Source organism: Apus apus, chromosome 3, assembly GCF_020740795.1.
Source record: "Apus apus isolate bApuApu2 chromosome 3, bApuApu2.pri.cur, whole genome shotgun sequence".
Taxonomy (NCBI): domain Eukaryota; kingdom Metazoa; phylum Chordata; class Aves; order Apodiformes; family Apodidae; genus Apus; species Apus apus.
The window spans coordinates 51,400,931-51,414,171 of NC_067284.1; the positions used below are offsets into that span (position 1 = coordinate 51,400,931).

The following is a 13,241-nucleotide window of genomic DNA, read 5'->3' on the forward strand; positions in this document are numbered from 1 at the left end:
TCTGTGTCCTTTCAGAGTTAATGAAAGGATGCTGAGCCCAAGAGCTTTTCTCCTTTTCTTTTCTTTTCTTTTCTTTTCTTTTCTTTTCTTTTCTTTTCTTTTCTTTTCTTTTCTCTTCTCTTCTCTTCTCTTCTCTTCTCTTCTCTTCTCTTCTCTTCTCTTCTCTTCTCTTCTCTTCTCTTCTCTTCTCTTCTCTTCTCTTCTTTTTTTTTTTTTTTTTTTTTTTTTCTGAGCCACATCAGTTGGTGTTAGCAAAAAGGAGAGAAATTGCTTCATCTTGAAAAAACTTTCTCTCCCCTCTATTCCAGGTTATGACGTTTAATGCATTTTCTGCTTTAATCCTGGTTGACAAAAACATTTCCCCCCCTACCCAAAGCATATGGATAAGAGCTTCTCTCTTTACATTAATCCTTCTGTTACTTCAGGAGGATGCACAGCATCCTCGTTGTCCATAAATGTGCAAATATATTACAATTGCAGAGAAAATTCCTTGTTAGAGATCTACCAGGCTTGGAATCAAATTGGAAACTGTCTAAATGGCTGAATGAAGGGCTTTGTATTAAAAAGGCAGATCTCTGCACTAATACGTGAGTGAACTCTTAAGCAGAGATTGTCATTTCTGTGCTGGTATTGAGAAGCATCTCCCTCTCCACTTCCTATGGCAGACTTCACCAGGGCTGAAGAAGTCTTCAGTGTGAGCAAAGGAATCATAAGTTAGCTTTTAGTAAGTAATCCTGTATCAAATGGGTAATTCGCTTGATAAATTTAGCCTCTCTATTTGCATTTGCAGTGTTCAGGAGCCGATTCGTTTCCTTAATTCATCACCTGAATGTATTCCACAAAATATTTTTCATGGGCTTTATTTTACTATGTGGATAGGTGCCAAGTAGTTTACGGGAAGTACCTGATATTCTCCATCTGAGACTTCATCTGGGTAGTGATTTGCCTCATAAGTCACAAGACTCTGGTTTTCCTGACTGGTTCAGGAAGGTGTGCAAAGGCCCCTGGGGCTTGGAGCCCCCCCAGAAGTACACGTTAGGGAGTAAGATCCCTGTGGTCATCTTTTCCTGATCAGTGAGGGCCACCCTGAAGGTTTTGGTTGCTGATACTTTTTCTGTCTCTGCGCAGAGTTTTCAGGTTGTCATGTTCACAGCTGACAACCACCTGTGTTTTTGCAGGTTTAAACCAGAGGTAGTACAACTGTCATCTTGCTCTCTTCACCACTTTTCTCTGCAAAGCTTTCAAGGCACTGTGGATGGGCTAGATCCCTGCCAATGACGTGGAGCCTAAATCTGTGTCCAGACGCCTGCTCTGTGTAAGCAAGCATGTGTGAGGCTGAGCAGAAACTGTGATAGAGCCAAAGTGACCAGGCACAGCAGAAGCAGACCGGGATGTGGTATCACAGTCTCTGGCTTGTGCCCTGGTTGTGGGCAGGATCACCTGTGCTGGAAGGAGAGAAAAGAGTCTTGCTTTCCCTAACCCTACAGCCCTGATAGAGCTACAGTCCTTCCTGTTGTATTGGGACACTCAGGTGACTCTCTGGTTTCTCTAGCTTGTGAAACTTTGGATTCAACCCTTGGAGATCCTGCTTGGGTTTTTGAATGGCAAATGTGCAATGAGATGGTCCATGACCACACATCCCTTCCCTTTCCAGGGCTGTGTGTCAAGCCATTGAGAGTGTACCATGGTACCACTGGGTATTCATGCATTCTCAGCCATCTGGCCTGCTCTGGACTCCATGTCAGCATTTAATGTTTCCCCAGATAGGAAATCTGAGGGGGTAGTCTTGTGTTCAGGCAGAAACAAGTGAGGATTCTTCAGTAGGAGGCAGCAGTGATTTTGTGAAAGCTGTAGCATGCTGACAATTCCACATGAGCTGTCTTTATATTGGAGGATGTAATTCTCAGATGGCTTCTGCAAGACCTGTAGCTGAAGGACTTAGTTCAAAATGGGAGAGGCACAGCCCTGCTGTTTCCTATGATGGTTCCTTGTCCCTCAGTACTGGAAGCACTACCCATATGTGGGAGCTGGAGGAGCCCATGCACCGAAATAGGATGTTGGCTTTGCTCAAATTTTTTCTTGCAGCACCTACAGATCCTGATAGAGTACAATCCAATGTAAAAGTTGATGGAGTAAAAGTTGTTCACAATCATGAAGTTTCATATAGCCATAACACTTAAAAGCTGTTCATTTCAAAAAATGTGTCTGAAACAATTTTCCATGCGAAATCTCAAGCTAACTAGAAGCTAAAGGTCTTTGTAAAAATGTGAAACAAAGGTGTTCTATGGCTATTTGTCTTCATGTGCCATGGCAATCACTGTGCCAGTCCTACCATACATTGAGGTTGTCTGTCTTAGCCCCTTTTGCCAGTGACTCAATCCTCAGGGTGGTCTGTAGTGCAGGACGATGAAAAAAAGGCAGATCAAGAGCATTACTTAGGAGGCAGAGTGTGTAATTGATGGCTCGGAGACTTTTTTCAGCATCCTAAGAGCTTTGCAGACCAAGAGAAGTTCCTGTTATCTTAGAACATGGTAGTGGGTTTCCAGTACCTAATAAAATGTTCATGTCCTACTTTGGTTTGGCAGAAGCTTGTGATATTGTCTGCTGTATGGTCTGGAAAATCTTTTGCCTCCTCATTCCTGATAGCAGCAGTGGTACTGCTTGGAGCAGGATATGGACAGATGATGGGACTGTAGCCTATTTCAGTGCTGTTGTCAGGAGTTTTTCCTTTGCTAAGTGGAGCCCCCTCTTTTCTCCAGTAGCATCTTGTAGCCTTTTTCCTTGTATCTTTTCCTGAAACTGATGGTGGAGCCTGCAGTCAATCCACAAGTCAGGGAAATGGCTGTTCCTATGTATTTGTCCACTCACTCGAAATCCCTGAGCTCCCCAGCTTGTGGGAGACACCTGGATGAGGGCTGTGTTGCAAAAGCAAAGTGGCAGGCAGTGAGGATGCCCTTGAAGGCACAGGGGTCATGCAGCTGCAAGGACCAGGCTGCTCCATGTGTTAACGGAGTGGGAGAGCACAGGGAAGGTGATGAGTGTGGTAATTAGAAAGGTGAATATGGAGCAATTATTTACCAACTCTTGTAACACAAGGTGTCCCAGGAAATGATGAATCAGGACTGAAAAAAGCAAAAGGAAGTAGTTTTTCATCCGACATGTAGCTAGGGTATAAGAAAACTTGCTATGAGTTGCCACAGAGCCTGTAGGTGTTAAACATAGTGTAAAAGAGGATTAGCGCAACCAGCAGAGGACTGGTCCGTCAGTGGCTATTAATCACCACAGTCTGTATGTAACCTTAGGCTCAGGGAGAGGCTAGAGGGGAGGGGAAATGTATTGCTGTTCTGTTCTGCACTCAGTCTTTTGCACACAGATGCCTGACACCAAGAGGTGAAAGAACAGAGGCTTTTCCTGTATAATGTCTTATGTGAATACATCTTTGATCAGGGATATTTTCTTCCCACTGTGTGTTGCATATTGTGACATCCCATGTAAAGCATTCCAATTGCATTTTATATCATGCTCAAAAATAACTTGCCCTCTCTGGTCACTGACGCTGAGTCACTTCACGTGCTGGAGTGCTTCTAATTGCAAAGGATGCAGTTCAAGTGGTGTTTATCATCTTTGATTGCCTCTGCCGTAGGGTACTGATGAGATATGGTTAGAAGCTTGCATTTAGAAATGTTTTGCCATATGCAAAACACACCATTTTGTGTGTGACTACTACATTAGCTGTGGGTGAGAAGTCCACTTCAGCACTTTTGTAAATAAAACTCAGTTGTTTTCAGTGTTTCAGGGCAGGGAGGAAATAAGGAAGTTTTGAAATAGGTTCTTCTATAAAAACTGATGTGTATTTTCCCAAGGAGTGTCTAATTCCTTTTTTGTAAGGTAGAAGCATCTGGGAAGTAGAAATCCAAATCTGATCCTGGCTGTGAGCACCATTTCCTGCACTGGAACACCATTGTCCAGTTCACTCGCAGTGGGAACAGCAGCTACCTCGTAGCCTTTATATGCAGCTGAGGCTTGTATGGGTGTATGTATTTTACAGCAGATCAAGTGATACGGCACATAAAAGAAGCCATCTATGTGGTGACAAAAAAAAACAGTGCCTAACTTCTTAGGAGGTTGGTACTAAGGATTTCTATTTGATATGGCTTCAAAAGCTACAAAGACATTTTACATTCGATGAGGCTCCAGTGTTGTGGGACTGGTGTAACTAAGCAACACAGGAAGAAAAACTGTACCCGTGCTGCAGTAAAGCCAGGTTGTGCAGAGTGTATCAGTGGAAGCTTCTTTATAATCAGACTAAAAAAAATGATTAAACTTGCTTAGTGTCAGGTGGAGGTTTGTGCAGTGCCTATTGTTCTATATGCACGATTGCATGAATAAAAAATATAAAGGTTCAGAACCAAAAGAAGTCCTGTGTCTTCTTCCAAAGCAGAAGAGTGTGCTTATTTGTTATGGAGCTTTTGGTTTACTTTTTTAAAAAAAAAAAAAAAAAAAAATTCCTGTTACAAGCACTGAGGATGAGGGAAAGCTTTATGGAAAATATGATTTTTTACAAGTAGATGTGAAAAGAGTCAGTTCTGGGTTTAGTTGATCTCATCTGGCAGAGATTTCCAAATCTGCTTTTCCTCAAAGAAAATGTTCTTTTTTTACTGTGCTATTGGTTAGTTTATTGTATTATCCCAGTGGAGAAATGAGGTAAAGGGATCAGAACAACCCAAAACGCTCATGAGCTCCTAGGTTACTGTGAGCTTTCTTTATGGTTGGTTTTCATCAAACCCTAGGGTGTTATCATGTGGTTAACTATGCCACAAAAAATGTTACATCTTTTAGGCTGAGATGGATGTACACTGCTTTGAAGCTCCTGTTTGGTAACAGCAGGGGTCATAAGCAATCAAAAAATGATTTTTACATGACCAAGGATTGAAAATGGATGTAAGACCCATAATCATAAAGCTCCCTAAGGATGTTAAGATCATCAAATAGATAGGTGGGTGAAGCTTTGGGACAAAGTTTTGGAAAGACAAGTGTAGTGGAGAGAAATATGGAGACTGAGAACCCACTTGGTCTTGTCAGCTGCTGAAAACATGATATTATCATGATTTAGACAGTTTGTGTCAGGAGGGTTCCCTGGGCCACGCTGCTCCCCACTCCATTATGGAACAAGAAAAGCTTCTCATCTGAGCAAGCAAAGACTGCCCGAAAATGGGATCCCTTTTCCTCAGTGTTGTGACACTGTTGTACCACACATCCTCTGTTATTGTAGTGGAAACTGTAGAGGCAAATGATTAAATTACCTGCCAGGCACATGCTTGAGGGTAGGAACTTTTTCAGCTGGACTACTGTGTTTGTTAAGCAAATAAGCTCAAGGGGATGGCTGCAGCTGTCAGTGCTAAAAGGTTTTATGGGTTGGTTAGTTGGGGTTTTTTTGTCTTGTTTTGGGAAGTGGGGAGGGCTGCTTGGGGTTTATTTGGGTATTTTTGTTTTCGTTTTGTTTTGTTTTGCATTTGGTTTTTTGTGGGGTTTTTTTGTGGGGTTTTTTTTTGTTGTTTGTTTTTGATGATACTGCATCAGCAGTATCATCCCCACCTTCAGCCTCCTGTGCAGCTCTGGCCATCTCTTTGCTCTGCTTGTCAGGGTGTTTGCATACCAGCTGCAGAGTGGAGTTTGGTCAGGTCCCACAGTTCCCTCCCAACCACTCTTATGGTTGTGTTGAGGACCTGGAGCCACAGTTGCAAGGAAGGAGCAAGCTAAGACTTGAGGGTCAGCTGGAAATAAGGAAATGTCTGAAAATCAGGAAACAGCAGAAAGTGCTGAGAAAAGGAACAAATCCTGAAGGATGAGGCAAGGCAGCTGAGGAAAGGTTAGAGGAAGGCAGGGAGAAGCCAGCAGCATGCAGTGCCATTTGGGGAGCAGCCCAGGATATTTGCCCTGAATGCAGATGAAACAGCAACCTGCTGCAGCAGGGAGCTGGCTCTGGTGTAAGAGCTCTTCAGTGCATGCACAGTTAAAAATAAAAGGTGTTTGTATAGCGTTGGCTCTCCACTTGCTAACATGAAGAAGAATGCAAATAGAAGCGTGAGCAACAAGGAGGAGGTGGTTTAATGGCTTTGGGGATTAGCAGCAGCATTTAGAGCCTTTCACCTCTCTGTTCCTAACATAAATCTTAACACAGATTGGTGGCTTTAGCCATCTGGCTTATGTTCACTTGTATGCAGTGACTAGTGAAACAGAGAAAGAACCTGACCAGCAAGTCAAAAGAATAAAAAAAAGGATATACCAGAATAAGGCATCTTCTTCTCCTGTGTCAGTAAGAGCAGGTATGGTGCAATTATTCTGTTTCACAGAGCTCAGCAGGTAACAAGGGAGAGGGGAATGAAACAGGAACAGGTATCACTCAGTACATGACTGCCAGGGAGCCTGTGACTTACACAGATGCGTATGCTCTGAGGAACTTGCTCCCAAATGCAAAGCTCTGAGATCTTTAGAGGTACAGTTACCCCAGACAGTGTGAGAGTTAGAAGACAAGTTTCAGTCACAGGTTGACTCTCAACTGTAAATTACTTTATGCTTGACTGGAAACTGTTCTCGCATACATCACCCATCTAATACCTTAATTTTATATACTATAGCCCCATTTATAAGCTGTAAAATTTTGCACTCTCAACCATATGACACATTTTGGATTAGATGGCTTCTTTGTATCCTAAGCCTTCTAAATACTGATGCAAGTTTTCTTTGAGATGGACTGGCCCTTGCAGGGAGTTGCTCTCAGTTTTCCTCTCACTCCCAGGTGCAAGATCTGACATTCCTTTTTCCAGCCCAGTCATCTTGGTAGAGCTTCCCACAATTCAGGACTTGAGTGGGGAAGCCATGTGAAAAGTCACCATTCTGCTTCTGCAGGCAAAAGAGTAACCAAGAGAGTGGGTACATGCGTGCTCACACCCCAGCATCTTTTCCTAGTCAAGTATTTTGCAACAGCTCTTGATTAAGGGTGAGAGTTACAGAGGAACTCGCCTCTGGCCTTTCAGATAGGGGAGTTTGGGCAAGAAATACTGATTATATGTCTTTAAGGAAATGTTTACTGGTGTCAAAGATTCACTCTGTGGTTTTACTTAGTTTTGCTTTGGGATTGACTGTCTGTGGTGCATTTTTCAAACCAAAGCAAACCTCTAGAAGGCTTCCTCTAGATGAGTTAAAAAAAAAATACATATAGGGATCATTAAAGAAAACCCAAACAAAACCTCTCGATATTAGAAATATAATTCACAGCAGTCTTGGCACTGATTTTGCTTTATATTAGGCATGCAGAGCTTCAGTTAAAACTATTTTTACTTGCACTTACTTCTTCAGGATCCGTAACAAAGAAGCTCCTTGTAATATCATTCTTTTGGTGGGGAAGCGAATCAAGTTTGGTTATAGATTTCCAAAACACCTGTTTTTTATCTCAGATAATTGGTTTAGGCATAAAGAGTTCTGACAACTAAACATGGTATTTATCACTTCAGCCAGCCACACCAAGGTCAGGGAAAGAGGGACCACTTTATATTTGACTGGGAATCGCTTCCACCAGATGCATTAATAGTGTGAGAGTAAGAATTACAGACACATAAAGTGACTGGGGAATGTTGTGTCCCAAAGAGAAAGTCAGAGTCAGGTCTAGATTGGGGCAGAATTTTCCAAGGCACCACAGTGACCTAAGAGTCATGTCACCAAGTAGTTGGGAGCCAACTCCCATTTTCAGAAGTGACGTAAGGACTTTACTGCCCTTCAGTGAGACTTAGGATCCTTTTCCTAGGGAAAAAAATACTACAACAACAACAAAAACCCCACAACCTTTAATTTACAATTAGTTCACAAAAGCAGTCTTTGCCTCTTCATAATTATAGTGCATAAATGACTTCACTACTTTTTAATAACATCAGATTTCTTGTCTGTGTCCATTATCACCAGCTTAGAAGCTATTCTGTTGCTTTGGGAATTTCATATTCCAAGTCACTTACAGAACTATAATTAAGAACTTCCATGGAAGACCAGGTGATGTATGTTTGTTAAGATATTATATTCTGCTGATTTAATGTCAAGTCTTAGATTAATTTGAAATTTTATCATGCTGGTTTCATTATAAACACTTCCATGGAAAGAACATGCTATTGGAAACTGAATAATTAATAATCTCTTTGTTAACCAAATGTTTTCTGAGTGGTTTGTTGAAAAATGTCAGGATGCCAGTTAAAAATCCTGGCTCTGTTGAAGTCAGTGGCAGAATTCCCATTGACTTTAACAAAGTTTTTCATTTTCTCAAAATTTTCTTGTCAAAGCTCCTTAAAGCTTCCATGTATGAATTTAGATCTGTACAGTAGGGATCCAGGTGCCTTTTTGATCTCCAAAACAATTGTTAGCAGAATAAGGACAAAGAAAGTAAAATGTGCAGTGACTTTTTTCGGTCCTGATATTTTGGGCTAGGCTAAAGGGTATTTAAGAGAAACGTGACCTGTTGTCATTTAGTGGCTTCTGAAAGTGCTGTCCCCCAGATCATGTCTGAATGAGTTGGAGGGGGGAGAAGAATGGATGCAGATCCATCTACTGTAGATTTACAAGCATCCATGAAAATTCTCACGCTCATGATTTTAATGCTTATAGCAAACTAATTCCTAGTGGAGACCTCTATTATTAACCAACTGTTCTGTTCTCATGCCACTAAAAGTTTCAGGCTTCAAATCCTGATGAAAGTAGAGCTTAATCCTCAGAGTATGTGACAACATTTGGATCTCAGCAGTTAGTAGTGTAAAGATCTGACCATGTAAATTAGGACCTAAATATTACTGTTAGTTTCCATTACCATTGATGATAATATTACAAAACTCCCTTGGGTTCAAATAGCGGTCATGTTATGCACACAGGCAAGTTTGAAAGATGTTAAGCTTTAGAGAAGAAATTGTCGGCTTGCTACAGAATTTGCACATGCTCAGGTCCATTTAAAAGGGCATACATGGTGCCTACAGGAATTAGGAACATAGCTGACATAAACTTCTGTGGTTGATGAGCTCTCCATGAGATGATAAAGGCTCTGCAGCATTGAATTACTTCAATGTTAACTAAACCTAGGAATTTTAGTATTTTTTTTTCTTCATTGAAACAACTTGTGGTAAGAAATTCCTTTGTTACTTAAATGCAACTTTCTGCAAAAGGAATCGGCTTTCTTCATATATCATAATAATAATCACAAGTGTTCAATTCTTGGCTAGCTCAAGTTTGGTCTTAAACCAAAGTCCTGTCTGAAAAATTTACAGTAACTTCTTTATGTGGTATGATTTCTGGATAACGACTTCTTGTCTTAACTTCGCCAGCTGTTCCTGGGAAACAAAGTAAACTGAAACTTAACAAACCAAAAACTCAGCTAGAAAGGAGAATGTTATTTCATTTCATACAAGTAGTAATTTCAAGAATTCTGTAAATTATGCATCATTTTATTCCCTGCCTTTATTCCCTGCATTTCCTGTATCTGGTAGTAACAGTCTAGTATCAAAACCTTCTTTTCCCATCCATCTCCAGATCTCACTACAAAATGTTAAATGGGAGGAAGTAAACTGAGATATTGGCAATCTGAAATATTTAATTTTAGATTTAAATTTAATTTCCTGGTATTTTAAGTAGTAATTGTCTTTCAATTTTTTAACAGATGATGCTAATGAAGAAGGGACTGAGCTGAGTGAAGAGACGGGTGAGTAAACAATATTTTATGCTAAAATATTTAACTTTTCCAAAGCATCAACCAAACTGAAAGAATTCTTGAAACTATTTGCCTTGGTTGTGATAAGCAGTGCCAATCATTTATTTCCTATGTTATGACAGTCATCCCCAGTTTTTAAATGATATAGGATAAACTGTCCCTGATAATAAATAGTATGGTGAGAATGGCTGAGACTACCTTTTTAATGTCATCATTTGTTATGAACGGGTGTATTGGGTGACACTCTTGTTACTTTTTACTACTAACTAGTTTGAACATGAATGGGAAATCATTAAAATTCTGCAGTCTCTTTGTCTGTAGAAAGGTGTGAATACAGCAATTCTTGAGTAATTTGCAATTCCGTATGGTAGCAAAACTCTCCTGCAAACTCTTAAATATGTTGAACTTGACTGGACGATATTTCAGAGGACTATTTCCTGGTCCTTCTAGTTTGCTGTTTAAAACAAGTGTCAATGCTTTTGAGGATGTGGATAGAATTGAAATGGAAATGATGGGTAGTGAAATAAAAGAAAAAAAAAATGAAAGAAAGGCCTGAGGAGCAAGAAAAGGAAAGAACAGAGAGGGAGACTCCTTCTCCCATGAGGACAAAAGCTTCCAGTCGGAAGACTTCTGTGAGTTTTTTTGTGGGGGGCTTCATCCACTTAATCTTCTTGACCAGGCTTTTTATAGCAGGCTTCTACCACAGCACCCTGTGTTACTTTCCTTGCTGACCTTCACCTAGAGGTTCTCAGTGGACATCTGGTCCATATGAGACTTCAATGCTGTGAAGGACCTCCTTTCATACACAGGATAGCTCCCCCTACTCTTCTTCTCTGCCTCTCCTACCTAACCCCAGCTAGTACCCATCTGTGACAGTGCACCAGGCCTGTGCACAGTCCCCCAGGTCACTGTAACCATCACAGCCCAGAACTTCAGATCTTCTCTTACGAAAAGTTTTGGGATGAGGAAGGAGAGCCACATGGAGAAAGGCAGCGATATACCAGCCAGAAAACAGACATGAAACCTTTTGAAGTGGTATGTTGTCTGATTAAATTGGCAAGATTGTCCTAAAGACAAATTAATTGTGATGATTTATACAACCAGTTAATTAGTTTAGAAATTAGAAATACTTGAAGAATGTTGCATATGCATAGATGTGAAAACGGATATACACAGATAGAAATGTGTTACACTGATGGATTAGCACATTCTTCTATGGCTGTTCTGGCCCATTGGTTTTATTACATATAATTATAATTACTTTTTGGTGTCAAGATTACTGGATAGGAACTTTAAAAAATTTTAATACAATTAATGTGATTGATGTAGTTGTACATGCATACATAAACGTAGAAAAATCAAGACTGTCATTATACAACAAATATTTGCCAAAGATTATCCTACAGCTGAATTTGCAGTATTCATCTAACATTTCAAATTTCGTTTTTTATCGTTATCATGACACATATACTTTTAAAAGCCCAATTATTTGCATTTTTTGTTTGCTTGCTTTTATGAAGATTATGCAAATTAAATTTATTTTCTTTTTAAGCATTTTAAATGAGAATTAAAAGGAAGTACATGTCTACTTAATAGTCAGTCTCTTCTTTCTTGCCTTGTATCCTTCACAGCTTCATTAATTTAGGTGAAGCTACATATCTGCTCTGGGAAATTTTCACTGAATTAAGTCATTTGAGGAAGATATTTCTCTGCTTGTCTGTTTCTTTGTGCATATGAGATAGATGAGATAATGCCTTTCCTCACATGTTTGCTTCTAGGGTTCTGTGGGCTTCAACAGCATGTACTTGGCTATTTCTTTATCACTTTGAGATAATTTGGTAATCAGTCTATTGATTGTCAGCAGTCAATACCTACATGGCTAAAGAGAAGTATCTTCTGTATATCTGCTCCAGTAGAGGGGCAGATATACAAAAGTTATGTCATTTTGACCTATGGACTTTTTTATGACTGTAGGATGCATTTGTAGGAATGATAAATACATACATAATTTCTGCATTGGGGGGAGTTTTATTTTTTATGAGCAGATTTTTAACATTTTGAAGGATCTCTGCTTATTACTGTTTTAAGGCAAAAATAGAGTAGCAACTCTGAGTCACTGCTTCAAGATATTAATTGAATAATCATTCTTCATTCTATTTGACTTTATGGGTCATGACTCCAGCAGATGGAGTCAGCAGTTGGCATCTATATTGATGACCCTGGGTTTTGAGCTGTACGTATCCAGTCTGCTTTGAGGTTATTTCTCCAATTCCTGTGTCTAGGAGAGGAAATATTCAAAATTTCACCCAAATTCCTATGCCTCCAGCTTCCTGTTGGCTAGGTGTTTCTGAGGGCCAATACTGAACCGAGAGAAAACACGCAGAAGTATAGGGACACAAATAAGATGCATTGTATCTGTAACAATTTATGTTTCAAGAACGTAGTAGATAGAGGTGAAGCTTACAGAATCGGTACTAATTTAAACCTGGTGGCAAGAATTAGAAGGGAAAAGCTATCCTGGTCTGGTGTCAGCTGAAGTCAGTAGGAATGTGTCCATTGACTTCAGAGCACACCAGATTAGGTCTTGGGAACAGCTAGAGAATTAGCTGGGAGTAAGGAATAACAGATGACCAAATGTGTGTATTGTTGAGAGATGGATCCATTATGAAAGAAATCTGTCTTGTGTTTCTACCACCTTGAAGTGCAAATATCTCATTACATGCAGAAAGGCCTTTCTTTCTGTGATTTCTCTTCAAAATAAATAAGGGAATATTTCAATTACATCTGCCAGATAATCTCCATTAATATCTAAACTAATACTGTAAAATCAACAAGCATGCGTGATCATTTTAGTGAGTTAATCACATAACGTCACTCATATATTGGATATACTAGAAGAAGAAAAACATTAAAAAAATAACCTAGTTGTATTAGATATACACACTCAGGACCACTCTTTTAATGGCATTTTAGTATTGGAATTTTAGCCCATCAGGTTGTTATTCTGGATGCTGTATCTTGTGGCAGCTGCTGACTTAACAGCACCATTTAATTCTAAGCACTTTGATATTCTCGTGTGTCATACATTTTGCTGCTAGGACAGCTTGGGTCAAAAGGGCAGATATAGTAATAGTGGATATGGACCTGTGCAGTTCTGCATCTCAGCTTTCCTTTATCAGTTATTTCCTACATAAGCAAAGAAAAGAACCAGATGAGCTAATAGTCTTGTCTACCTTTAACTTCAGTGATTTAACACAGTGGAGTCATGATGCTTAATGTTTTAAGCTCCATTAAGGAAAGGTTGTTCTAAACTTTAAGTTCTGAAGGACTGCACTTTTTATACCCATAGATTCACATACACATGCACAGAAGCATGCAAAATAAGCCCTAATACTGCCATAATTGTGTGCACAATTGCAGTGATTACATGTGGAAATTATAGAAGCAGGTGCTAGAAAGAGAAGCATGGTCCAGATTCCTACACAATAGTACTGCATTCTTA

General features: G+C 39.8%; 1 protein-coding gene across 7 annotated transcripts in view; it reads left to right on the forward strand.

Annotated features, from left to right (window-relative positions):
* Positions 1-13,241, forward strand: part of MACROD2 (mono-ADP ribosylhydrolase 2) — an 890,240-nt gene that overhangs the window by 801,544 nt on the left and 75,455 nt on the right. For all 7 annotated transcript variants that reach the window (XM_051613308.1, XM_051613312.1, XM_051613309.1 and 4 more), the window contains one exon: positions 9,689-9,730. In XM_051613308.1, the coding sequence (XP_051469268.1) occupies positions 9,689-9,730 (42 nt within the window). The remainder of the gene's footprint in view (positions 1-9,688; positions 9,731-13,241) is intronic.